Source organism: Camarhynchus parvulus, chromosome 4 (assembly GCF_901933205.1).
Source record: "Camarhynchus parvulus chromosome 4, STF_HiC, whole genome shotgun sequence".
Classification (NCBI taxonomy): domain Eukaryota; kingdom Metazoa; phylum Chordata; class Aves; order Passeriformes; family Thraupidae; genus Camarhynchus; species Camarhynchus parvulus.
In genome coordinates this window covers 62,021,319-62,047,291 of record NC_044574.1, presented here as the reverse complement: position 1 = coordinate 62,047,291, position 25,973 = coordinate 62,021,319, and the positions used below count along the sequence as shown (strand labels likewise).

General features: G+C 49.8%; 3 protein-coding genes across 4 annotated transcripts; all 3 read right to left on the bottom strand.

The window, feature by feature from the left end:
- Positions 1 to 265: 265 nt before the first annotated feature.
- Positions 266 to 1,284, bottom strand: LOC115903472 (C-X-C motif chemokine 6-like). Its single transcript, XM_030947980.1, has 4 exons — positions 1,117 to 1,284; positions 838 to 967; positions 618 to 701; positions 266 to 533 (listed from the first exon to the last, which is right to left on the bottom strand). The coding sequence occupies exons 1-4, from the start codon at positions 1,178 to 1,180 to the stop codon at positions 509 to 511; spliced, it is 303 nt and encodes a 100-aa protein (XP_030803840.1). The 5' UTR covers positions 1,181 to 1,284; the 3' UTR covers positions 266 to 508.
- Positions 1,285 to 3,009: 1,725 nt separating this feature from the next.
- Positions 3,010 to 4,673, bottom strand: LOC115903707 (interleukin-8-like). Its single transcript, XM_030948352.1, has 4 exons — positions 4,641 to 4,673; positions 4,045 to 4,138; positions 3,605 to 3,734; positions 3,010 to 3,097 (listed from the first exon to the last, which is right to left on the bottom strand). The coding sequence occupies exons 1-4, from the start codon at positions 4,659 to 4,661 to the stop codon at positions 3,010 to 3,012; spliced, it is 333 nt and encodes a 110-aa protein (XP_030804212.1). The 5' UTR covers positions 4,662 to 4,673.
- A 14,083-nt stretch (positions 4,674 to 18,756) lies between these two features.
- Positions 18,757 to 25,267, bottom strand: CCNG2 (cyclin G2). Of its 2 annotated transcripts, XM_030948097.1 has the most exons (8): positions 25,119 to 25,260; positions 24,870 to 25,058; positions 23,789 to 23,926; positions 22,768 to 23,018; positions 22,538 to 22,616; positions 22,358 to 22,456; positions 21,078 to 21,283; positions 18,757 to 20,585 (listed from the first exon to the last, which is right to left on the bottom strand). In XM_030948097.1, the coding sequence occupies exons 1-8, from the start codon at positions 25,152 to 25,154 to the stop codon at positions 20,453 to 20,455; spliced, it is 1,131 nt and encodes a 376-aa protein (XP_030803957.1). In that variant the 5' UTR covers positions 25,155 to 25,260; the 3' UTR covers positions 18,757 to 20,452. The 2 variants fall into 2 exon arrangements, with proteins under 2 accessions (XP_030803957.1, XP_030803958.1); XM_030948098.1 differs by having other exon boundaries at positions 24,870 to 25,267.
- Between the last annotated feature and the right edge of the window lie 706 nt (positions 25,268 to 25,973).

Here is a 25,973-nt window from a genome sequence, read left to right as displayed (position 1 = left end):
CCCAGGGGGGATTTCACAACCCCCTCTGGGGCTGGGAAGGCCGGAGGAGGGGGAGGACAAAGGGACAGCTCCACGCCTCAACTTCCCTGCCGTCGCTTCCCCCTGCTACACGTGGCCCGTGCTGCCTCCCCGCCACAAAAAACAGAAAATGCCACGGTCACCTCCTCAAACCTGCCGTGGTTTTGGCCAAAGTCTGCTGCCCCCCATGCCTCCCACCCCGAGCACCCCAACCCCTGGCATGCCACGTGAAGGGAGGCAAGGGACAGTGACAGAGGTCTGCCACCTTTATTGGGCTTGCTGGGTTGTGGCCAAAAGGGACTCCCAGCACATGGCTACGGGATGGGAGAGGCTGGAAGCAGGGATGGGCATTTTTAAGGGTTTAAAGGCATTAAAAAGGGCTCAGGCAGCAGCATGCTTCCCTCTGGACTGGGGTAAGGCAACGGCAGGGTGGGGAAGGGAGGCAGTTTTGGGCCCAGCACATCTGGCCATGCCTCTCGTGGCAGCTTCCTCAGCGGGGAACCTTTTTCTTCCTCCTGCCAAAAGCAGAAGGGGGAGCAACGTGTGAAGACGGGTTCCCACGGGATGCCCCTGGTGCTCAGGGGGAAAGGGGAGCTTACAGGTGAGGGAGGTCCTGCAAGAGTTTCCTCATCCACGGTGTGTCAGGATCCACACAGACCTTCTTCAGGCTCTTGAGCTTAATCCTAGAAAACACACGGCCTTTCAGACTTCCCCTCCTGCCAAGCCTCCCACCCCTGTCACGAGGACAATGAGCACCAAACCACAGCAGCTCAGGGAGGGCTGGCAGGGCAGAGGGCACACAGCCCTGGGAGCACTTACACCACCTCGGGGCGCCGGCAGCTGCTCCCCACGGGCCACACCTCGATGCTGCTGTACCTCTCAGGAGGGATGAAGGCTCGTGTGCTCTTGAGGCAGCGGCAGCTCAGGTTGCCATTGGCTTCCAGGATTGCTGGAGGGGCACACGGCCATGGCTCACACAAAACCCTAAAAGCCTCCCCAGGCAATGCATCTCCTGCCATGCATCACCCACCCCAAACCCGGACAGCCTCACAGCCCCCACAACACCCAGGGCCACCCACGGGGGCAGGGGAGGCTCACCTGTGTCCCCAGGGTGGTGGGACAGCAGCAGCACAGCCAGCAGCAGGGCTGCCCGCACAGCCATGCCGGCCACAGCCCCGGGCCCTGCAGCATCCCTCTATTTGAGCTGGGAAATAGGAGAAGTAAAGGGGCACGGGAGGCCCCAGGGTCGCTGCTGACGGTGCTCGCTGAGTTTGCAACTGCCGATAAAAGTGGCTTGGGGCTTGGCAGGGGGGCCGGCTTCCCGAAACCAGCTCTGCTTTCCCCTTCCTTTCTTGGTCGTTTCCTCCAACTTTGTTCTTAGCACACACAGCCCCACCAGCCTGGAGGCTTTCTGGGGTGCTTTTCTGTCGTGCACGATCAGGTGTTACTCATTTCTCCTACAGCCACCTTGTCCCCCTGCAAGGCACAACCCAGCAGTGCCCTGGTGACATTTGCTTTTGATTTTTTTTAGCCCAAAACTCTGCCAAGACACCACACTCCCATTCCTGACATATTTCCTTATTGGCCTGGACTGGTTTTTAAACCCAGGAGGCAAACAGCCACCTATAAATCCCAGCTCCATCACTTGGATGTGGAGCACTTCAGCTGGATTGTCCCATCACCCTACTACCAACATTTTGCCCTCAAATCACCACCAGGGGAGATAACAGGTTATGATGGGAGGGACCCTGACAAGAGGGGATAGCTTCACAATGCCAGAGGGCAGGGTTAGATGGGATAGTGGGGGGAAATTCTTCCCTGTAAGGGCAGGGAGGCCCTGGCACAGGGTGCCCAGACAAGCTGTGGCTGCCCCTGGATCCCTGGAAGTCTCTAACACCAGGATGGACAGGACCTGAAACAACCTGCGATAGTGGAAGATGTCCCTGTCCATGGCAGGAGGTGGGACTGGATGGGCTTTGAGGTTACTTCTAATCCAAGCTGTCCTATGATTCTATGCCATACATGGCTTCAAAGCTAGAGATCCAGGGAAAATACAACAGAAAGAAAAATCCTGCATTTTATTGGACTTGAGCTTCCGGAACAGGACATGCCACACTGTGCCACACAACCCTCAGACACACACTCTGTTGCCAAGCACTTCACGTGGAAAAAGTCACAAAGTCATTCCTAAAGAAGTAAGAGCAGCCCCTGACAGGGAACAGTTTTACAGTCCACAGGCAACTAAACAAATGAAGGATTCATATTCACGTTGATCCAGGGACCAAGAGCAGGGGAGAACCCGCCCCCAAACCTGCCACGGGGCTGGGGCCAGCAGTGAGGCACCGTCCCCACAGCCACTGCCACCAGAGCCAGATGTGGGGCTTTGGGAAGGGGAGGAAGACAGGGCAAAGTGAGGAGCAGCCAGGTCTGCACACCTGGGCATCGTCTGCCAACCTGCCTCGCGGCTCTGGGCACCAACTTCCTTGGCAGGAAACCTATTTTTTCTTCCTGTGAAAAGCAGAAGGAGGAGAAACGTGTGAACACAGAGAAAATGGGGTCTGGGAGAGGAAGCTCCTGCTCCAGCTGAGGGAAGTCGCTGCTGTTTCCCTGGGGCAGGCATCGCTCACCAGGATGGCCACAAACCCAGCACAGGCACCACACAGCAGGGCAGCTTTCCCAGCATCATCACACTGCTGCACCTGCCACAAGCAAACCCTGCTCCTGCCACTGCTCCCCTCGTGCTGCTCCCCCAAATCTAAGTGCAGCACTTGCAGTGTATAAGCCAGGGGCAGCATGACCCACAGATGGGTTGTGTTGGGCTGAACACTGCTTTGCACAGCAAAGTGTTGCCCCTCATTGTTTTGGAAGTTGTTCCTTCGGACAGCAGCAGCTCTCCCAGAGCTCCTGGGCCCACAAGAGCTTCCCAGAACCATGGATGTAGGGGGATGCTGTCCAGGGACACCTGAGCCAAAGGAGTTTCCATCCAACAACTTACGTGCTGGCAATGCGCTTCAGCAGCTTCTTCACCCAGGGGGCTTCAGGATTCACACACACCTTCCCTGAGGTTCTTAACTTAATGCTGAAATGCAAGGAGAGCTCCTGAGCATTCCTGTCCCCTCCAAAGGCAGGGATTCAAGCAGCCAGAGCTGATGAGGAAGAGTCAGATTTTGCTCACAGCACCAATTGTAGAAAGCTGCCAGAGACAGAGAAAGCCACAGCATGGCTGGGAACAAGCAAGATGCAACACATTCCTAGGTGGAGCAGACACTTGAAGCCCAGAACATTGCTTAAAGAATTTTTTCTGGAGATTTACAAATGTAGCAACACGAAGCAGCTAGAAAAATCTGGGAAAACTTGTTATGGCTCATGCTGCCTCAGTGTCTGAGGAAGTTCTTCCTCCAGGCTGCAAACACCCCTGCTCCAGCTCGAGGAAACCACGCTTTCCCCTGCTGAAGAGATTCCTTTAGGCCCTGGGGATCCGCATTTCTGTCCCCGACGTTTTTCAGCCAGGAAGCAGGTGGCGCTTTTGGAAAGGTTTAGATTCCAGAAGCGGGATGGTGGCAGCAGAGGAGCCCCCGGCACTTACATGATCTCCGTGCGCCTGCAGCTGCTGCCCACGGGCCTTATCTCAATGCTCTCGTATTTCTTAGGACTGATGTATTCCGAGGTTGTCTTGGCACACCTACAGCTCAGGTTCCCGTTCACCTCCAGGATGGCTGAGAGACAGAGAAGGTGGCAGCTACAGGCACAGACAGGCTGACAGGGATGCAGCAACTCCAGGAGCCAAAGAAAGTTCCCCTTCCCGTGTTTTCACTGCAGGGACCACAGTGAGAGGCTGCCACCTGCACCTGCTCGGTTCCCTGCTCCCACACCACTCCCAAAAGCTGAACCAGAGCCCTGCAAAGGATGGTGGTGCTTTTTCCCTGGCAAACAACAAGGCAAGCCCTCACCAAACAGGCAGGAGGATCCCAAGCTCCCAGTGGCTCTGGGTGCAGGATGATGCCAGCAAAGGCACCCGGAGCTCACCTGCGTGGGCAGAGTGGGACACCAGCAGCAGCAGCAGCAGCCAGGGAAGCAGGGGGGCTCCCATCCTCAGGGAAGGCTCAGCCCCACAGATGGTCTGCAGGAGCACAAACAGCCCTATTTATCAGGGAGGGTCACGCCCCGACACGGGCACAGAGTTCACACCTCAGCAGTCACACACAGCCAGCAGAGACACACAGAGGTGATGTCATTTCTCAGATGCTCCCCACAGACAGCCCAGAAGCTCAGTGATCAAAATTTTTAACTAAAACCAGCCATTGGGACGCAGTGCAACGCTTGGATTCCCCACACATCTCCCCCACATGACCCTTCACTCCCTTGAGCATTTACCCCTCAGCCACAAAAAAAAAGCCCAGAATGAAAGCAGAGCCCAAGCCCCTGACTAAGCAGGGGGGATTTTAGCATACTCAGACATTTACATATTTCTTGGGGCTATATTTTCCCCACACTATTTTTGCTGCCTCTCTCATCAGCAAAAACGCCTCACGCCATGCCAAGGAGAAACAATCATGATCTCCCTGCTCTATGCTTGCACTCAAATCCTTCAAATTTCACACTTGGCTGGATGAGTAACTCACCCTGGATGGCCACAGGAGCATCCTGTGCCTCAGGTGTTGGGATGGGGGCTTTGCCCTAAATAAATTCAGTGAAGTCACCCGTCGGGAAGCAAAAGGGGAAGGGGATATGTGGCGAGGCAAGGAGGAAGGAAGAGGGCAGAAGAAAAGAGATGTGGTTGTGTGATAATGTTGTAATTTGGAGCTTTCAAATCACATCAGCATTTTATATAGCTGTTACCAAAATAGCAATTTTTTTTTAAGTCTTTCATTCAAGCTACACATCTCTCTTTGAAAATCCCGGGTTTTTCCTCTGAGATAGGTCCAAAAGTTTTGTGAAGTGCAAGAGATGAGTGGGAGTTTAATTCCCTGTACACCAGGGTCACAGAGAGGCCAGGGATAATTTCCACAAGCTATTCCCAAAATCCTACAGAAAGAATGGGTGCCTTGCTGTCACAGCAGTGGAAGAGGAGATGACCTTAAAACTGGGTTTTCTTTAACCCTTCCAGAGTTCTCAATTTCCTTGCAGAGACTTATAAGGAACACAACCAAGGACTGGTTTTGCTGGGTTGTGGCAGGAGTCTCTTAGAAAAAATGGTGGGAAAGGCAGCAACTTAGCAGAGAGATGACTGGTCACCTATGCAAACTGCTATGAAGGCATAAAAGACATCTGAAAATCTTTCTGAAGTTCCTGACTACAAAATGATGCTGCTTTTTAGAACTGGGAAAAAACAAGAGAAGTCAAAGCAACTTTCTCCAGAAAAGATGGAGCTGGAGCATTCAGCTGCTGCACCTCCAGGGCTGGAAGAATCCAGCAGCATTCCTAGCAGTGCTTAATGAAATTGGTACAAGAAGAAAATTATCCTTGGACACATGCAACAGACAGAGCAAAATGAGCCAGATCCCGCCCCTGATTTGTGGCCACAGGGCAGGTGTCCACCTCCTGCCTGCCCTGGAAAGAAGCAGGAGCTCCAGAAGCATCAGCTGGATGGATTTTGGGAGGGTGTGTGAATGGGCAGGGCAGCAGGCATGGTGCTGTGCTAGATGAGAAAGGTGTAAGTGATGAGCACTGGGCTGTTTTTTCAGAAGGAAACACGGCAGCCGTGGTGGTGGCAGATATTTCTGCACAAGTGTTAACTCTGAAAAGGGAGAAGCAGGGGGAGGATGTGAGCCATGTCTGCATTTAAGCTGACTGCTTCCTGGATGCCAGGAATTCAGAAGAGTGGCCCTCAAGTAGGGATGTGTGGCGTCATCCAGGCCAGCCTCAACTGAAACACATCCAAAGCACCCTCACAGCCTCTCTGTTTTCTGCAGTAGCTGCCCCTGTGTAGGGAAGACTTTGATTTTAGTCATTTTTATCTAATTCTTATTGGATTTTTGTAATATTTTTACACCTGTAATACTTTTTAATCCTTCCTAAATCAGAGCCCTCCAAAAAAGTGGTGCAAGCAGCACCTAAAGGCCACATGGAAAACCTTTTCCATGTTTACCAGGATGGGCAGAAACCCAACCCTGACGTCCGTGCCAAGGAGATGCAGCTCTCCAGCCCTTCAGGGAGGACTCACAAGAGGCTGCATCACAAACATCTGCAGCAAACAAACCTCTCAAAGAGAATCACTTCAGAGAAAGTGATTTTTCAGCTTACTCCTCCTTAGCCCACAACTCACTCAGGGCTCCTTGCAGGAGGGAAAAAAATACCCAAACTGTGGGGTTTTTTAAAATTATCCCCCAAAAACCCCAACTGCAGTCAATCTTCACCACTGTGGTTTGTGGTCCATCACCTGCTTCAAAGATAAAGATCCTTCCTGCCAAAACCTGAGAAACCTGAAACCCGCACATATTTCAGTGTCAACATGAGAGCACCAGAATTAGCCAAAACCTAACGAAATCAGTCCAAAATTAGGTTGGGTGAACAACACATCGAGCTCACTCTTACTTGCTGCCTTCAAGTGAAGATGCATGACTTGCTGCTGATGAAAGGGGACAAAATTGGGGGTTTGATCCATTTTTGGAGACAGCAGAGTGGTGTCATGACACCACTGCAAGCAGGTGAGAAACCTGCTCTGGCATCTTTCCAAGTATTTGGTGTGCTGAGAGCTAAAGAAGGGGATTTGGTGAGAGGGAGCTTTGAAAGGGATTGGATAAGGAAGATGGAGCAAGGCTAGGAGCAAGAACAGGAGAAATTACAGAACATTTTAGAAACCTAAATCCAACATAACTGCCTCCCCAGTCCATCTTGGGGACCTCTGGGGAGCAGCTTTCTACTGAAGGGACAGCAATACAAAAATAGGAATGCACAGACCCAAGGGGACAGCTTCTGGGAAGTCCCAGCCACCCCAGAGATGCAAATGGTACCGAGCAAGCTCAGGAGAAAACCCCCAGACCTCTGTGGCAGCCCATCCTTGCTGCTAGAAAAGCACCATGAGGAACACCCCAGCACCCCTATGCTGCTCCAGAGCTCTCCACTGGTTTCCTGTCCGAGTCACTCCAAAACAAACCCAACACTGGGCACAGGAGCACCGTTATTCCTCAGTGCCACTTCTGCCTGGCACAGAGGATGTCAGGCAGGAATGGCAGCCAAGAACTTTCCCAGAAAGTGTCACCAGGGCCACGTGGCCCGGCTGGCTCCCCACAATTTGCATGTGGGCACAGGAACTGGTCTAGACGCCGCAGGTGCCGCCGAGCCTGCAGGCGCCGTTGGCCATTTGCATCAGGGCACCCTGGGACAGCAAGGGCTCAACCAGGGAGCAAGGGGATGAGGAGGGAAACCTTCATCCTGGGCCAGGAGGGAGCCAAGGAACAGCGGCTGGGGGCGTTCTAAGTGAGCTGTACCTGGCGACTTGGCCTTGCTGCCCTCGTGCCAATGGCACGATGTGGCGTTCTACACATCCCCACTGGATGGAGGAAGGTCTCTGGCTTTGAGCACTTCCTTCTGGGGTTAGTGAAGAAGCACTCCAGGTCTATTCACAAACCCAAAACTCTTCCAGCTATATCCAGCCCATGCTTCACGAGCTGGGAAGTTTCTGCTGAACTCAAAGGCTGCCATTGCTGCAACTGAGTTATTCCTATTGGGCAGCACACTCAGGCCAGCACCTGGCAACAGCCCTGGCTCTCCAAGCTCTCCAGAAGCGTTATGGCAAAGTCTCCTCCCCTTCCCCTTGAAGCCTGACATCTTGATAAATGCAGCTACACGTTTGGTTAGAGTCCAGTTCAGCATTTTATATTTTTCCAATTATTTGTGGTTTCCATTTTAGTTGAGCCCATAATTTAGTTGTCTCCACATTACTTGCAGAATAACCCATAACTATTATATCTGGTAGAGCTTAACATGGTCTTGACCCATTTTCTACTGGTTAATTCAGAAGACAGCAGCCCATGCCCAAAAAACAGTGCTTCTCTCCTCAACCACACACAAGGTAAAAACACACGGGAATCTACCCAAACTCGACCATGCATCCTGGGCTTACGCCTAGGGTTGTTCTTTTCATTAATGTCCACTTAATGTTTTGAGGCCTCATCTCTTCTCACCAAGTGCCTACCCACTTTTTTCCCCTTGGGGAAGATGCTTTCCCCACATTTCACCCAAAAGCCACCATAGGAGTAGAGATTTTTTTATTAGGAAAAAACCCAAACAAGCCAAGAGCTACTGTTCTCCAGCAGCAAGTAGAAGTGCACATAGCAAGGAGGGGAAATCCAGGTCTTCACTGAGAAGGAAGCTGCAATACCAATGAAATGAGCACCCCTCCCTTTGGAAAGCCCCTTGTCAACTTTTCTCTTGGAACCAGCATCCCTGAATCAGCACTCACACCCAGAGATGCTGTCAGAAGAGATCGAGAAACTCCAGCCCAACTTCTGCAAAAGATGTAAATCTCAGCAGCTGAAAGAATCGATACTGAAAGGAGTCATCTTGGGCTAAAATCATCCAGCATTGCCCAGATTTGGGGGCTGCAACAAAGGTGGCTCGAGCATGTCCCAGGCTGGGAGGTCACCAAGCTCCGCCCTGCCAGGTGGAAACGCGGAGGGAGATGAAAGGGAGAGAAGAAAGGCCCCGGGAGACACATGAAAGCGAAACCAAGAAGCACCAAGCCATGAAACCCATGAAACCCGCTTTGATCTTTGCTCAGCTTTTATCTCGCCTGTCACCTACCACACACACCCTGAACACCAGCAAGGCCTCAAGACTCAGATCTGTCCCAGGGCACAGCCTTGGCTTAGACACAGAACATTGCTGAGGCAGTTTGGGTATCTCCCCTCCCTTCCGTACCCCACATTCCGTGGTCTTTGAGGCAGCCAGGAGTGAGCATTTCACCCACCAGTTCTGACTGTGCAGAGTACAAGGAAGGCACTTGGAAAGATGTTTCCCAATATAACCTAAGCACAACAAAATGAGGGACTTTCCTCTTGCCTCTAGGTTAGGGCTGGGGGAACAAGGGCAGCTTAAATGCTGGTATTGTGGATGCTACAAGGTTTAGACTTGCTGTGGCAGGAGAATGCTGTGTAAAAATAAAACTAATACATACGTATACATACACATTTATTTATATATATATATATATTTTTATATACACATATATTTTTATTTATTTACATATACATATATTTTATATACACATCTATTTTTATTTATATGCATATATTTTATATACACATATATTTTTATTTATTTATATGCATATATTTTATATATACTATATTTTATTTATTTTATATATTTATATACATATATATATAAAAGCACCATCTAGGTTCTCATTTTGCAGTGCATGCAGGCTCAGAGCCGGGACCACTAGGGAGCAGCAGACACCACTGTCACAGAGAGCAGCCGAGCAAGGAAAAACTGGATCTGCCCAAGCACCCAGATCCTGGCAGAGGATCACAATCCAAGTTAACTGACTGTACAGAAGAAAAGAACGAACATCTTTGTAGGTGCTCCACCTGCCTGCTCTCATCTCAGAGGGCTTTTTTTTTTTCCTGAAAGGCAGCTTTCAGAAGCATTTCTGAACCACCAGAACGCAGAGCAGGGGAAGGACAGACGAGGCAAGAGCTGAAGTCAAAGAAGGGCTTCCTCCTCTCCCAAAACACACAAGCTGGTGCTCTTTGCCCAATTCCCAGGCAAGAGCAGTAGCAGAACTGGCTTGTCTTGATGTTCTGCAGCAAAGCAGAGTTTAGGGGAGGTTTTTGGGTGGGGAGAGGCATGCTGGAAATCCAGAAATGCAGGTTAGACCCTGCAGACCCTGCAGCAATGTAAAGGGACCTTGAGGAAGATTGCTGCACGGATCACCCTCAGAGCTGAGGAGCACAGAGAGCTGCCTGCTTCTTCCTGCATGGCTGGGGACAGCATGAAATCCACATCACTCCTGCTTTCCCAAGGTCAGAGACAAGTTGTTAGCATACCTAGAGCTTTGCCAGAGGCATGAGAATGCAGGCTGATGTGCTGTACCTTTCCAGCCTGTGCACCTTGGCCCTATTCCCAGCTGGAAAGCTGGGGGTTAAGCAATGCTAAGCTGAGACAGGAGTTTGACACTGTCCAGGTGCACACCTGGGAAGAGTTGGAAGCTGCTAAGTGCCACACAAACCCACAAACACAACGGCTGGGGCTTCCCGCTGGGAGCAGCTGGACAAGCAGAGCACAGGCTGCCTGCTTCTATCTCTTGAGGGTGTTTGTGGTTAAATCCTGGCAGAGCACACAGGTGGGATCTCTCCACTGAATCCCAAAGAGGAGCAACAGTGGGATCCAAGTTTAGGGGAGTGCAGGGCAAACATCTTTGCTATTTCTCCTGGGGTTTTGTATCCCATAGACACACTCAGCCCAGCACAGCAAGAGGTAACACGGGTACCAGCCTGCAGTGTCAGAGCTCCAGAGAGGAAAGATGAAGGATGGAAAGCCTCGGCAAAGGGGGAGCACTTCCCCCAGGGTTCATGCATGCCCTGGAGAGTGGCAGATAGAAGCAGTCTGTCTGACAGTTATGTCCCAGCCACCCTGAGCCTGGTTTTTCCTGCCTGGTATGACTGGTTATCATTCCAGCTGGAGGGGAGTGATACTGGGAAAGCCATTCCATGGCACTGGAGGGCATGCAGCTGCTCCCCAGGGAGGCCAGAGCTCTGCAGGGAGTGTGGATAAAATGCATTTCCAAGACAAACACCTTCAAAAGCTGGGAATTTTAATATTTGGGAAACTACAGCCAATGTAAACCAATGCTTTAAGTCTATCCCAGTGCTTCAACACTTATCCAGCCTTTGGAGGCAACAGCAATGGGCCCTCCCCAGCTGAATTCGTCATGCTAAAGGAAATGATGTTTATCTGCCCCAAATTCACATGCCTGGGAGTGAGAGGCCAACAGCAACACAAGAGGGTGATTCACAGCACATTTCCATCGAGCCCTGCCTCACCCAGAGCGTTGTCTCTGCTCTTGGGTCAGCCTGTGGAGTGTTAAAGGTCACGGTGCTAAATGCCATCGAGATATCTTTGCTACTCCAGCTGTAGGCAGGGAGAGGAAGGCTGCTGCGTCCTGCCTTGAAGCCACCAGACACGTGAAGACGTGCAGGAGGGCACAGTCCCTGCAGATCTCCTGACACGTCCTCCCAGCCCTGCCCACCTCCCCTCCCTGAGACCGGGGCAATCCAGGTGAGGGCGCACATCCAATCACGCCTCCGGGTCAGCTCCCGAGCCACCAGCCCCGCCTCCTCGCCGGTAACACCACAGCAATCTGCCCTGCTCGGCTGCTATTCCCTGCTGCTATTTCCTCCCTTTCTACACTCTTTTCTCAGTGCTCGGCTATCAGGGTGTTTGCATAAACAGCAGCACACTCACCCCTTCCCTCCCCAGCCTCTCCTAAGGTTAGTCACCCTCCTGCCCAGCCTCAAGCCCACGTTTCTGCCACACCTACAGAAAAAAACCTTCTCTTGAGGCGCACCTAACCCGAGTAAATTCTTGCATTTCAAGGTCACTGCAGGCCAACGGCAGCCACTTGCACATAGGATCACAGACTGGTTTGTGTGGGAAGGGACTTAAACACCATCCACTTCCACCCCCTGCCATGGGCAGGGACACCTTCCACTATCCCAGGTTGCTCCAGGCCCCATCCAACCTGGCTTTGCACATTTCCAGGGATGAGGTAGCCACATTAAGTTAAAAGTATTTAAAATGGAAATAAAAATGCTGTCCTAACCCTCTGTTCTGCAGACAGTGTTTCACCGAGAAAGGCAGGCTAGTTCAAAAACACAAAGGGAAAGTTTGCATGGAAAAAGCAGAATCCTGGCTCTGCTCCTTCCTCCACTCATTCTCTCATTATCCTTCTACTTCCAGCATGACAAGACTGGTCAGGCACACAAAATCTTACACTTCTCCCCAGAAAGAACAAACCAGAAAAAACAAGCCACAAGAAACCCAAAAGGCTGTTCACAACAGGCTAACAACTGCTCTCCACATTCCAACTCCATTAGAGAAAACAAACCCTTCCCTTAAGACCACCTTTTCAACCATTTGGAAAACTGCTTGGCACAGAACTCTAACAAAGAGTGAATTCCAACTCAACTGCTTCCATGAGAAGTGGCACTGACACCAACCAGCCTGTGTTTTTCCAAGCACTGCCTGACAACACCTGGCCAGGAGAAACACTGTGCACACAGAGACTGCTCCCTGCCCCTGAAACAAGGCGAGGCCAAGGCACATATTGCTATGAACAAACAAATTCCTGTTGAAATTCAACAGGAGCCACCAGATAACCACAGCAAAACAATCAGAAAAACCATGTGTACTTACAGAGAGAAGTGTGGCCACGTCAGCAGCTGTGAGAGGAGGAGCCCTGTCACCTCTGGAGCCACACTGTGCCCCCCAGGCTCTCTGCTGACAGAGGTGGTTGTGCTCCCTGGGGCTCCCACAAGCAGCAGGAAGCTCACTGCAAGGGCAGCTGGGAATGACCATGCTGCCCAATTCCTTGCAAACCATCCCCACCTGAGAACAATCTTCTTTCCCTGCCCTCCTCAACTACCTGGTGATAGGAGGCAGGTGGAAATGATTTGAGCTAACAAGAAGACAAGTTACTGACATTTTAGCCTCAGAGTCCTTTCCTAGAGGCTTCTGCCATGCTTTCTCAAATGTTTTAGTAAAATCACTAAATCACTGCTGCTTTCAGAGGCACAGGAGTACCCTTTCATTTCTGCCTTGCTGCTCTCTCCCCTCTTTGTAGCAAAGCTTTTCAGCACGTGCCAATCCCTGAAGTCAGAAAGCAGTTTAACATTAAATTTGTGCCCAAGGAGCCAAAAACCCCAGGATTAACAGGCTTTACTTTCCTTTCATTCTACTTCCACACTTCCAGTGACCCATTTTACACAGCCCTGAGGGCTGAAGGGGCTCTGCAGCCAGACTTTTTCGAGTTGTTCATATTTGCACACAGATGCAACTCCGAGCCTGTTTTTCTTTAACCATGATAATCAGGATGCACACTGCAAAACAGCGGGTTCCTCACTATTCGAGCCACTTTGGGGCAGTTCCCCAGGACAGATGCAGCCAGAAACAGAGTTCAGAAATGTCATTACGACTCTCAGTAGGCACTGAGAAATATCCAACCTGCCCTTATTCACACCTAAAGAAAGCTGTAGCAGGTTCTTGCTAGCAAAAGCCCTCCCACAGGATTAGCCCCATTCACAGTCCCCCTCTCCATCGCGGGCTGCCAGGCCCGGGCCACATCTCTCTCACCCACAGTGCCATAAATACCCCAGATAAACACAATGCCTTGGTTTAAAACAAACCCCCTGACAGGCTGCACATAGAGGCTTGTCAAGCCTCCAGCACCCTGCAGGCTGCACTTGAAAACCTCTGTCCCAGATGATTTATCTGGCAGGTAGGTTCCTTTTCCCCAGGAGGGCATGGAAATGCTCTCACAAGGTTCAAATAAGCCATCACGCTCAGGTACCTTTCCAAATGTGTTTGGAATAGTTTCTTTTCAGGCCTTTAATGATAAAATACCCTACACTCAGAGAATCTATCTTTCTCTGCCTTTGGTAAGGCATAGGAGGTGGTTTCTCCTAATCCCCCATTCCTGGAAATCATGTTCCAGCCTAGATCCTCCTCCCTGCACATAAAACCAGCACTGCCAATCAGCTCTAAAAATGCTTGTGACTAGAGATAAAATGGTCAGAGATCCCCCATCTCACACTCTGTGATCTTTGCTTCTATCTTGTCTGCTCAAAACTTTCTGTTAAGACACAAGGTCTGGCCAATTACTCCTGGCTCAATCTACAGCAGGGTATTTCCACTTCTGAAATGGAAATCAAGACACAGGCCCAGGCTGCAAGTGCAGATTTGAATTTCAGACTTCCTGAAGTTCAGGAGCATTCTGACTTCGTTTTCATTTCACAGGAAGGCAGGACAGCTTTGCTTGCTTGTTTCCAAAAACCTGTTACTAAAGAGAACTTGCTCAAGCTACCATTTGCAAAACCCAGGTGTTGATTAGGTATTTTACATCCAAAGCCGTCCCTTTGGGATAACCCAAAGATGTGAAAGACATGAATTTTGGAGCTCATAAATCTCTTCAGAAAGTAGAGCTAGGTGGAGGTGTGCAGTGACTGGAAACATCACCCTCTCTGCACACAGGAGGAAAAATGGTGCTCCAGTCTGGCCATCCAAACAGCCTCCCTAAATGCCCTCTACTGGGAACTTCATCAGTCTTACCTGAGCAGTACTTTTCAAGGAATTCTATACCTGCATGCATCCTGTTCAAGGAGCAATCCCTGCTCCAACTGCAACTGTGCAACTGGACCCCAGTCCTGGTTACTGGTGGAGGTGACAGGTGACTTGCCAGCCTGCATGGGGTGTTTCCAGGATCCCAGGAGGTGGACTGGCAGCTGGAGCACAGAATGGATGTGCTCCAGACTAAAGATTTAGTGTGAATGTGTTGAAAGATCTGTGGCAAAAGCCTGCCTGTGTACCTCGCTACCTCAGCCTTTCCAGAAAAAGTGAATCCTGCTATGCCTGAGTGACACAACAACAGAAGGACTAATCCAGCCCTTTTCCTGTTCCATAGCCAAGGTGACAGCACTAGACTGAGCCTGGCAAATGACCAGGCCCAACTTGGCATGCAGGTGTGAGGGGATTTCCAAGCTGGTGGGAAAGCAGCTTCATTGAGCTGGGTGAATTTCCATGGCAGACACACACTTCTCTCGAGGTTGGGTTTGAGGCAGGGACAAGAGGAAGGACACAAAAGTGCATGCTGATGTCAGCCGCTTGAAAAAGGACTTTGATCCTCAGGGCTGAGGACCCAACACCTCCGAGGAGCAAGACATTTCACAAAGCATTTTATCTGCCTTTTATGTAACAAGGCACTCAGGGCATCAGTTGAGGGGTGACACAGCACTGTCACCTACTATTGCCTATTAAAATAAGTTGTTCCCTGCTGTCAAAAGATATAAACTGATCTCAGAGCAGTAACATTGAGCCATGGCCAGTGCAGACTGAAATGCCCCACACGCTGCAGCATCTGAAAGATGGGCCTGGAAGGATCTGAAGGAAGAGTAACATAAAAGCTTTGACCCCAGCAAAGCAGAAAATTATTTATGACCAGAGCCAGCAGGGCTCTCAGCCTCTGAGGAGGCAAGGCTTTATAGGAAGAGTGCAGCCCTGTGACTCCAGGTGGACCTTTTGTTCCGGGATGAATCCCAAGGGCAGACAGAAGGCAAGGCTTCCATGGCAACTGTGGGCAAAGGCTGTTAAACAGAGTAGGACAGTCAGTGAATTCTCCACAAAGTCTCTCCCCAACAAGTGTGGCAGTACTGCAGATTTCCAGATGAACGCCACTAAAATTACCTCAATACAGCCTAAATAGGACTTCATTTAACAGTCAAGCAAGCCTTCAGCTGCTTCCCACTGAAATCCAAAGCATCCCAATGTCTTACATTGAGAACTACACACTAGTTACAGCTGCAACAGCTGTCCAGCACTCAGCTAACTATGGAAAAAGCACTGGACATGTTGTATGGCTGTGCCTTCCTCACTGCCTGGCACAGTAAGTGCACAGGTTTTTCCCACTGGAGCAGAAATACGTGTTTTCACAGGCTCTAAGAGCCACAGAGTGTCCCTGCACATGGATCAGAGGAGAACACATCATCACCTGCTTGGGGTTAAAGAAAACGTGCTGAAAACTAATGGGGAATCAGACAGTGCAAGAGTGAATCCCAGCCTGGGCTTGTAAGAATACACCAACAGCTATTCCAGTGCCAGTTGGAGGCTGTGAAGGTAACCAATCCAAGTGCACATCCAGGGACCAGAAAAAACCCAAATTCCTTCAAGGAGGCCCTGTTTAATTTCTCAGCTCACACTGCATTTACAGCACCCAGTGTGGGCCCTTTCCTGATTGCCCAGGCAGGATAAAGGTGGCAGGATTACATTTAATGGAACAATAAAAGCTGAGGAAAGCACAAGGCACCACACAGATAACCTGTGGATGCACCGTGCCAGTATCTTGGGCAAGGAGCTGGCACAGACACCACACCCAACTTCAGATCATCTGTGGCACAAACCCTCAGACCACTGGCCTTGGCTTCTGTCATCCTGCCAGGAGAAAGCCAGGGATCACGTCCAGGGCTTTTGCTCCCTACCAGTTAATAATTGAGCTCTGGATGTCAAAGGCTTCCCAAATCCCTGACTCAGCCACTGCACATGACAGGACCACTATTTAGACTGCAGACGTGTTTTCCAAAGTTCCTTGGAGACTCTGGATTATAAACTGCACTCTGACCTTTGAAACATTTGACCCCCAGCCATACAAAATTCTTGCAGAACAAGCCTACAGGCCCTTGCAAAGCTAACAGTCAGCAAACCCTGCTTCCCCACAGGCCCTCACACATCCCACCTTTCCACAACAGCTCTGCCATTCCCTGGTTTGAGCTGATTTATCCTTGACAACTGAGCACTACAGCAAGGAGCTATTCCTGGCTTTGTTCTACAAGGGGAACAAAGGAAACAAGAGGCTCAGGAATACACAGAAGGTCAAGGAGGAAGTGGGGAACAGAAGAAGGATCTGCTTTTGCCTTCCTAGGCCTGTTGTCATCATATTGCAAAAGTCCCATACCCTCTCGGTGATTTCTCATGGGCACCTCCTCGCAGCACTGACTCCTTCTCAGTACAGGCAACAAACTCCTCTCTCCCCTCACCCAGCTCAGTCACGCTTTTGTAGCACTCTGCTTCTTATTGGACACAGCTGTGGCCTGTTAAGGGCAGGCCTGTTCCTAATCTTTGGTGATTAGTACAGCTACAACTCCTCAGGTGTGAGACTACCTTCTGCACTATCTTTATTTTCTTACCTTCTATTCCTCCACACAGGCCCAAGATCTAAATTTCCCTAGACCACAGGCTACTCTTGTCCTTCTTGACTTCACTGGGTGGAAACAAAGCCAGTGCTGAAATCCCATCACAAACGTTTCCTCCATTTAGGAGTTCAACAGTGTTCACGTCCCTGATGAACCACCTACTTGCCGTGGCCAAAAAAAAAACCCACCAGCACTCTTCAAAGGAGAAATTAAACGCTTCATTAATTCAAAAATGGTTGAGATTGCAAATCAGAACCAGAATGTACAGGTCTAGAGGCAAGAGTGCTAATAATTCATGAGTGAAATGCTATGTTTATGCAACATTAAGGATGAGATTTTAATTGCTTATTACTCTAATTTATTTCATTCAGTTGTTATGGCAACTTTCTGCTTTCAGGAGATGCACTACACCAGCCACAGGCTTACACCACAAAGCATAGCCATGTGACACCCCACAGCTGCAACAAGTATTTTAAGATAAATAACACTATAAATGTGCCAAGCATTTACTGATTCCCATTTTGCTGAGCTCCAAAGCCCCAACAGCCAAGTGGGATCACAAGAATAACTCACTCACCTGTTAGCCCAAGCAAAGAGATGGCCTAAGACCATTCAGCTCTTTAGTGCATGCTGCTCTAAATTTAGAGTGCTCTAAGCTCTGACAGGAATATCCTTCTTATTTCATCAGGAAAAAAAGGGGGAGCTGTTAAGGACCAGGGTCTGAACGCACTGATTTATTCTGAATGCTTTATTGCTGCGTGTCACTTGTCATATGTCATCAAGTGGTGGGGAAGTCAAGTTTCCTGTTTAAAAGGCCATTGTTATAATTACTTAATTATGCAATGACAACTCACCAGGAACAGAAGTGCTTCCACTACAGATCCCTTGTGGCCCAGTCCAGCTGGAGGAGAGCAGCAGGATGACATTTCAAGATGCTCTCAGAAACCTGTGTGAACTTTCAGCATTATGCTTCCAATAGGTTCAGCAGCACAGGAAGCAACATCCCAGGAAGTGGACACAGCCAGGAGTTGTTTCAGGCGATGGCTTCCCCACAGAACCATTGCCTTTGAGCCCCCTCAGCCCCCACCCAATCCAGTCTTACTGACAGAGCAGTTATGAAAATGAGCAGGCATTTAAACCCCCATGACCACAAGCCCCAAACAGCACCTAAAAGCCACACACACCTCTGCTATTACAAACAAGCCAACCACCAAAATCCCCGCTCTCTGGGGGAAGCCAGGCAAACCTCCTCGGGGAGATCCGCAGCCACTTGACCTGGCAGAATCAAAGTTGAGCCTCCATCATTCCAACCACAGAAGAGAAGCCCACAACCTTCTCCCAAGCCCATTTCTCCACGTGGAACAGACTTGAAAGGGGCTGGATTTCACACCCAAGCTGTGCAAGCCCAGGATACAGCCCATGGCTTCCCACCTTGCCCCGAGCTCACCCATGCAGTACACGCGCTCCAGCCGACTCCCGAGCCAGGAGGGTGTTGTGCTGAGGGGACCCAAGGGGCACCTCAAGGTGTGGTGACCAGGCCTCACCACAAAAAACAGCAGCAAGGACAATTCCTACAGAACCCAGAGGAATCCAGCTGGAATGACCCTTAACCCCTGGCAGGAGCTCTGGATATGCCAATGAGCACGGGATACCTCAGCCCAGCTTCTCACGCTGAGGTGAGATTTCCATCCAGTGCTGTGCAGTCTCCCCTTGTTCTTGCCACAACTCCTGGGAAAGCTGGAACCCAGATGTGGGATCACACACCCTGCACAGCACAAAAAAAAAAAAAGAGGAAGCCAAAAGCTTCAAGGAACCGACTGCCACTCACAGCAGGTAACAAATAGAGCACTTGGTTTATTTTTGTTCTCAACTGAAACAAGACTCAGTAGGTTCCTTACCCAAGCACTCCTGAAGTGAGCAGAGACTTGCAGCAAGAAGTCTTCAGAGGTACAGTATTTGGATCATACAGAGTACACAATAAATTACTATCTACATGCCACAGACCTACAAAAAGTTACATACAATGTAAAAAAATACAGTATTTTCTGCTCATTTTTTTGTTTTAAATTTTTTTTCTGTACATTTTTTTTAATTTACATTTTCATATACGCTTTTTGTAAACTTTTGTGTGTTTTTAGAAAACTGAAATCACATAACAGTTATGGACTTACAGCATCACTTACCTTTCTAAAGCAACGCTGGCACCTAGGAAACAGCTTTTAGCTTGTTTGCTCCTTCATTTCTACTTTGGCACCACCACACCTCACACCGTTACTCTGAGCTACTTTAGTCTGCTTTAGCCATGTCCTCACCAGGGAGAAACACAATTAGACTGGAATTTGTGCTTTGATAACAAAGTTCAGAAGAAAAACCATTACATTAACTACTTCACCATCACATTTACCTGATATTTTACTGCGTAATTTCCACTTCTCCTGCACTAACTGCTTTACATCAGCATGCAAACAAGTCTGATTATGACTCAATCAATAACATGAATATACTGAAAAACAACTACAAGGGTTAAATATTCAAAGGAATGTAGACTTAGCAAGGCTTACCAAGTTAAGAAGTCTAAGCTAATAGCATGGATTGACATGTTAGGATTTGAAGCACACTGAAGTATACTATGTGAATTTCAGTGTAAAAACATCCGTACTAAAGAAAACATGGAACTCCTGGCCACACAATTTATACTATCTCAAAGTGAAAACTATATTGACTAGAAACCTCCTGCTTACCACACATACTCCTGGTGTGAAATAGGGATCCCTGAAGTTTATAAAAGCCAAGCTTCAAAAATTGCTACTTGGAGTACACAACTCAAGACCCTGCTGAAAAGGAAAAGTAGTTTCAGTGTTGGGCCCATTGGAGAATAAACCATTCCAGCCTGGCACTATGTACACACATACAAACTCCATGTAGCCCACCCAGCCACTTGGATCTAATCCCAGAACACCACTCCCAGAAGGAGTGAAGGTGCCCTCGAGAGGGACTCCAGTCCAATCTCCTGCTCCAAGCAGGGTCAACACTGAAATCAAGCCAAACTTGGGATTCTGTCATGTGGAATCCTGAGAACATCCCAGGACAACAACTGCACAGTTCCTCCTGGGCCCCTTCCCTTGCTCAACTGAACCCATGGAGCAAGTTTCTTCCATGAAACAAGTGCTTCCCATTTAACCTTCAGGAAAGCTTCTCACTCCTGCTCCATGCTTCTCAGACAAGACCCTGAAATCAACTCAGGTGTTGAGCTGCTGAGGGTTTTGGACCACCAGGTACAGAATTCATGGCTGTTGACAACAGAACTGTACAACAACTTTTTTTCCTTTTTTTGCTGATCTGGGGACCTGAATTTTTTTTTTAATTCCTTAAAATTACAACAACAAAAAACCAAGGCAGGCATTCAAAGCATTGATATACCACAGCAAGTTCTGCCTTAATACAGTTTACAGATCACCACCTCATTTATTATTGCCAAAAGACTCTATGGTGCATTCAACGCTTCAGCCTAATACAATCCAGACTCAGTGCTAAGAGCGACAGCCGAGAGTTTGCCACTTGGGTTTAGGTTTGAGTTCAAAGAAGAAGGTGCCTTCCAGATCACTCGGAGGAGAACTGCTAAGGCTTTCTTCCCCGCTGCTCATGTCTTCACAGGAGTCTTCACTAGAAGGAACAGTGGGAAAGGTAATTTTAACAAAGCACAGCCCCTTCAAAGTGGCAAAGCACTCCTCAATCCTGGCGTTTCTTGCACACTCCGTGTTGCTAGCAGCAACACCCCGCATCTAAATGCTGCTCAGCCTAAAGCTCCTTAGGACTCCTCAAGCTGAAATCCTAACAAGGCACAATCCTCCTGATGCCAACAACACCCTACTGATCAAGAAGCCAGTTTTCCAGACAGCAAGCATCAATTCCTTCAGGAGACTGAAAACCTTTGCAAGCCTTCCTTAAACCCAACAGTGCCTCCCCCCACCCGGCCAAGAACCTCTGAACAATGACAGCTCCCCCTTCTCTCCATGTGCTGAAGGCATGTTCCAAAGCCAGCAATATTCTCAGAGCTAGCTTTTTTTTTTCCCAAGCAGCAGCGATTAAGCCACAGTTATACATAGGGAAAGGAGAATTCCTTCCCCACAAATGAAGCAGCCAAGTGTTACCCACCTCTCACTTCCATTGAAACATCCACCCTCTGGGATCGTTGGCAACTCGGGAACACTGTAGTAACTGTTTTGTAGGTTTTGGGCTGTGCGCCTCGAAACAATCCAAACCAGTTTTTTGTGATCAGGCTTACAGCATTCAGGAGAAGAATAATCTGCCAGGCATTTAGAGACCAGCTCCCTCCAGTAAAGTAGGTCACTATCACTTATCTGAAAATAAAAACCCAAAACCCAGCAGTTAAGTTAGTCCGTAACACACAGGCTCCAAGGATAACTCCTGCCTCCATTTTACCTTCTTGGGGAAAAATATCAGTCAAGACAGAAGTGAGTCATAACTGTGATACCTTTGTCAAAGCTGCTGTTAAAGGTGAGCTACCAACTCCTACACACCTTCCAGACAAGTCCCTGTTCAAGGTGGAGTTAGGCTGACAGTTTGCCTGTCAGTCCTTGTTACCATTTTCTTTATCACTTCCAAAGGAAAAATGAAACAAAGGTTATTCTATTTTAAAATGGAATAAAACTTTTTTAAAATTCCATTTTCAAATGGAAGTGAAGTTTTAAAAACTGCTTTAAAATAGAAAAAAAAACTTTAAACCACAATTTTAAAATAGAATAATATAGTACTTTAAGGAACTACTTGTATCCCTTAGGAAACTGGGGTTGTTCCATCTGACTGCAAGAGTGAAAAGCTGCTTCTAGGCCATCAATGGAGGCAGCACACAGCTCGAGGCCATGAATCCCATTTTAGTTCATAGGATATCCTGAGCTGGAAGGGATCCACATGCATCATGGAGTTCAACTCCTGGCCCTGCACAGGACAAACCCACCAATTCCACCCTGTACCCAAGGGCATTATCCAAATGCTCCTTGAGCTGTGCCAGGCTCATGCTGTGCCCATTCCCTGAGGGGAAAACCTGTTCAGTGCCTGACCTCCATCCAGGGGGAAGACCCTCAGGTGATAATAATAATAATTAAACCCCCAGGTTTAATTATTCAGGCAAAAAGAATAAGCAGCCCAGCAGTCCTAGAACAGACTGGAAGTTTCCCCAGACTACACAGCCAGAGCAGCAGAAGTTCCATCAGCTGCCTGTTAAAGCGTGCATTGAATACACACTGAGTCAGCAGTTCCTCTGATTTTATACATTTAAGCTTATTTTTTAATTGCTTCTTTCAGCCAAACAGAACCTGTAAGGACACATTCAGGGATGCATTTAAGGGACCCCTAAATGTAACAGCACCCATCATTAACAGTGTCAGCCCAAACAGCCCACTGAGAACACTCACCTTCGAATGCTTTTGAACACGCAGAAGGATCTCCAACAGCTCAACAGATTTCAGAGTCTGAACTTCCAGAGTGAGAAGGCACAAGGCCAGGACAGATGGCTGAAAGGACCAGGAAACAGCACTCAGCACCACAGCCACCACAAACCCACTCAGCAGCTACCAACAACTGCTTCTACTCACTTTTGCTTTAGAGAACACTAGACGGCAGTTGCAAGCTTTTAGTTGTGCTTCCAACTTGTCCAGATTCAACACTTCTTTCCTGTGAGACATCCAAGAGAAGAAGGAAGGGTCTGCATGAACAAGCATTCCCTCACCAGGAAGCAAGAACTGAGGAGCTGCCTCCTCTACAGCCAAGGCTGCAATCATCTCAGAGGGGATTAACAGGGGCTCAGCAAACACCACCAGCTCACCTTTCTGAGGTATGACAGAGTACAATAGTATGGTACAAGTGCAAGAAGGTTAAGGCAGTAGTAGCTTTAAATTCAAAGTGCAACTTTTCTGAAATTATCTTTTCCATCCGTTTCAGGTCGGACACAGTGCATTTACATTGGCTGATCCGGATGATCTCGTGAGCAGATGGGATATTGCATTCCTCCTCCACCACACGGGCGGCCAGCTGCATGCAGCAAACTCCAATGCAAGACAAATGCTTGGGTTTCACCTAAAAACCAGAGTAAGTGCCATGAGTGCATCACCCCCAGCAACACTGGGCTTCAACACCAAGTGTGTTTGGAATCACCTCCACCAAACCTGGTGCTGGCCAGCTCCTGCTCCTCCCCCAGCCATAAGCAATCCCCTCACTTGAGCTGGAGCAAACACCACGAGGCAGCACCAATCCGCTGGGGCGGAGGAAGTGAAGTCCCACAGCTGAGCAGCCTCTCCTCAGGTTGTTCCCCACCGGACACAAATATATCGCGGAGGGAACTGCAATTCCCTGCTCCTCCGAGAGGCAGTGCTCGCCCAGCCCACATAAATCCAGTCTGAGCCTGTTCTGGGCAGCCCCATCCCTCCACAGCTTGTTCCTGCCCCTGCTCTTCTCTCCCCTCTACCGTTGTACATTCCGCGCCACTTCAAGGCCAGTCCGACCAGAGAAGTGATGCAACTTCGTTTTTTCTGCTGATCTAATAGTAAGGAACTGGTTTCAGTCCAAGCTTCCTGCCTTAAAGCAGCACAAACAACCAGGAAATGATCACTTGGTGTCGGTCCCAAGGCTAAGCTTTAGCAGAGCACCCAGAGACAGCCTCTAACACTTACTGGTTTGTTTCCCTTAATTCCCCCTTTCTCAGACACCTACACGGTGATGGTTACAGATTTATTAGAGGAAGTAAATCAAGCTGCTACTTGTCTTTAGGGGTGAAAGGAACTGCACTCAACTCCAGGTTCACAAAGGAGACCTTGGAGCTGCTGCTGAATCAAGAGCCACACTCATACCTTCATAAGAGCCAAGAATCTGTCCAGAATGTTGACAGCCAAAACAAACGTTTCAGTTGCAAATCCAAAGAAGTTGGTCAGACTCCAAAGATCTTCCACCTTGGCATTCCTTTGTCTTGGACACAGTGTGTTCTCATTCTATGGCAAGAGAGGCAAACTCAGAATTATCCTGTGGCAGCAGCAATCGCCATGCCTCACTCCCTAAATAGCCTTTTATTTAGCTCAAACAGGAGCAAATTTTTCCTTAAATACTTGACTTCACTTGAATTGAAAAGAAAATAAATTTAGACACTTAGGACTCCAATCACACCCGCGGTTCAGAGATTACAGCCAGGTCCTGAGTCTCACTGGTGCAACAGCCAGCACAACCACATCTCCTGCTCTCCACTTGCTTCTTTTAAGACACATGTAAGACTTAAATAAGTCACCAACTACAGGCATACACAGTGACTCCCGCCCTTAAAAATGACCACACAGCTCTCTACCTTGCATGTCAATATTTAAGCAACAGCTCTGCTTTCATAACAAACAAGCAGACTTATCTCAGGGATTTTGTTTTCTTGTTAAATATTAAGGCTATTCCGAAAGAACTCACAAGCACCCGAAGGCACATAATAAGCCTGCCCCGAACGCAGTAAGGAACTTTGGTCGTTAACGCGGAGATGTTTATGGTCTATTTACATTTTGCTGCTCAGCACTGAACGGTTCTGGGTTCATTTCCCCAGACAGCGCCAATGAAAAGCCAGTGGTTCCCTTGCTTGTTACAACCCACCCCCCCTGCAGAGGCAGGAAGCTCCCCTGATGGAAACAATACACAGCCTCTCGCTCCCGTGCTCACCCCAAGTTTAAACAATAAATACTAAACACCTGAAGTATTAAATGCCTTGCCCTGCAGGTCGCAGTGCTTGGATAAGGTAACGTTAATACCTACAGACAAATACAGAATTAAAACAAAAGGCAAGCGGCGCATACAGAGAAAAGAATTAACTTTCCGCAGTTAGCGCGCTTTAAATTCCATTAGCTGGAATTTTCTCTGAAATTTTCCTTCTGCCCAGAGGAGCCCCCCGACGCCCTCATCTACCTCGGCGGCACCCTCGATGAGGCTGAGTCCCTTCTCGCGGGGCTGGAACCTCCCCTCCAGCTCCAGATGGAGGTTCAGCTGCTTGAAAAGCCACAGCGCCTCGCTGCTCATCTTCCCTTCTCTTCGCCTCCTTCCCCTCCGCAGCAGGGAAACAAAGGGGCCCCGGAGGCCGGGGGCGAGGGGACACCGGGCCCCCCCCGCAGCCCTCACCGCTCGGGGAGGGGGAGGCGAGCCCGGCTCCCGTCACCGCGCGGACGGGGGTGGGATCGGCCGCTGACCCCGCATCCAGGCAGGGCGGCCTGGACCCCCGCGGGGAGTCACGGCACTGTCACGGCACCATCCTCAGCCGCTCCCCTCCGCCCTGGCCCCGGCCCCGGCCCCCCAAGATGGCGGCGCCGCGTCCCCGCCCACGGCTTCTGTTGTCCCGCGCGGAGCGATCTCCGCCGGTGAGGCGGCACACGGAAGTCAAATAGTCCACCCCCCACTCACGCGACCCGATGGTGCCCCAACTGGTTCCCGAGATCCTGTGAGGGAGCGGCCGACCCGCGGAGCTCGAGCACAGCGGGGATCGGAGCGGCACCGCGCTGCTGCGGCGGGGCGGGGAGGCGCGCGGAGGGACACGGCGAGGGACGCATCACGCCTTTAAAGGGACACCAGCGGCGCCTCATCGGTTTTGAAAAGACCGCCCAAATCCTCCTGCGCTCGGATTGGCCCGCGTTTCCTGGTCTCTGATTGGCCGGCGAGACGCTCGCCCAGCCCCTTCCCCGCCTCGCGGAGGGGAGTGTTGTTTACCGGCGACGATTGGCCACCGACCGAGGCCGGGTCTGTCCTGATTGGCCAGCCGAGTTCTGCCTCTACCCCGCCCAGTGCTCCGAGCCCTGGCAACCGCGACGTGCCCGCGCGCGCGCGCCCTGAGGTGATGGGGGGGTGGCAGCGCTCACCCTCAGTCCCACAGAGCTTCTGTGTCCGCACAGCGCCTGTCCCACAGCGCTCCCGTGTCTCCACACCGTCTGTCCCTCAGCCCTCCCGTGTCTCCACACCGTCTGTCCCTCAGCCCTCCCGTGTCCCCACACCGCCTGTCCCATAGAGCTTCCGTGTCTCCAC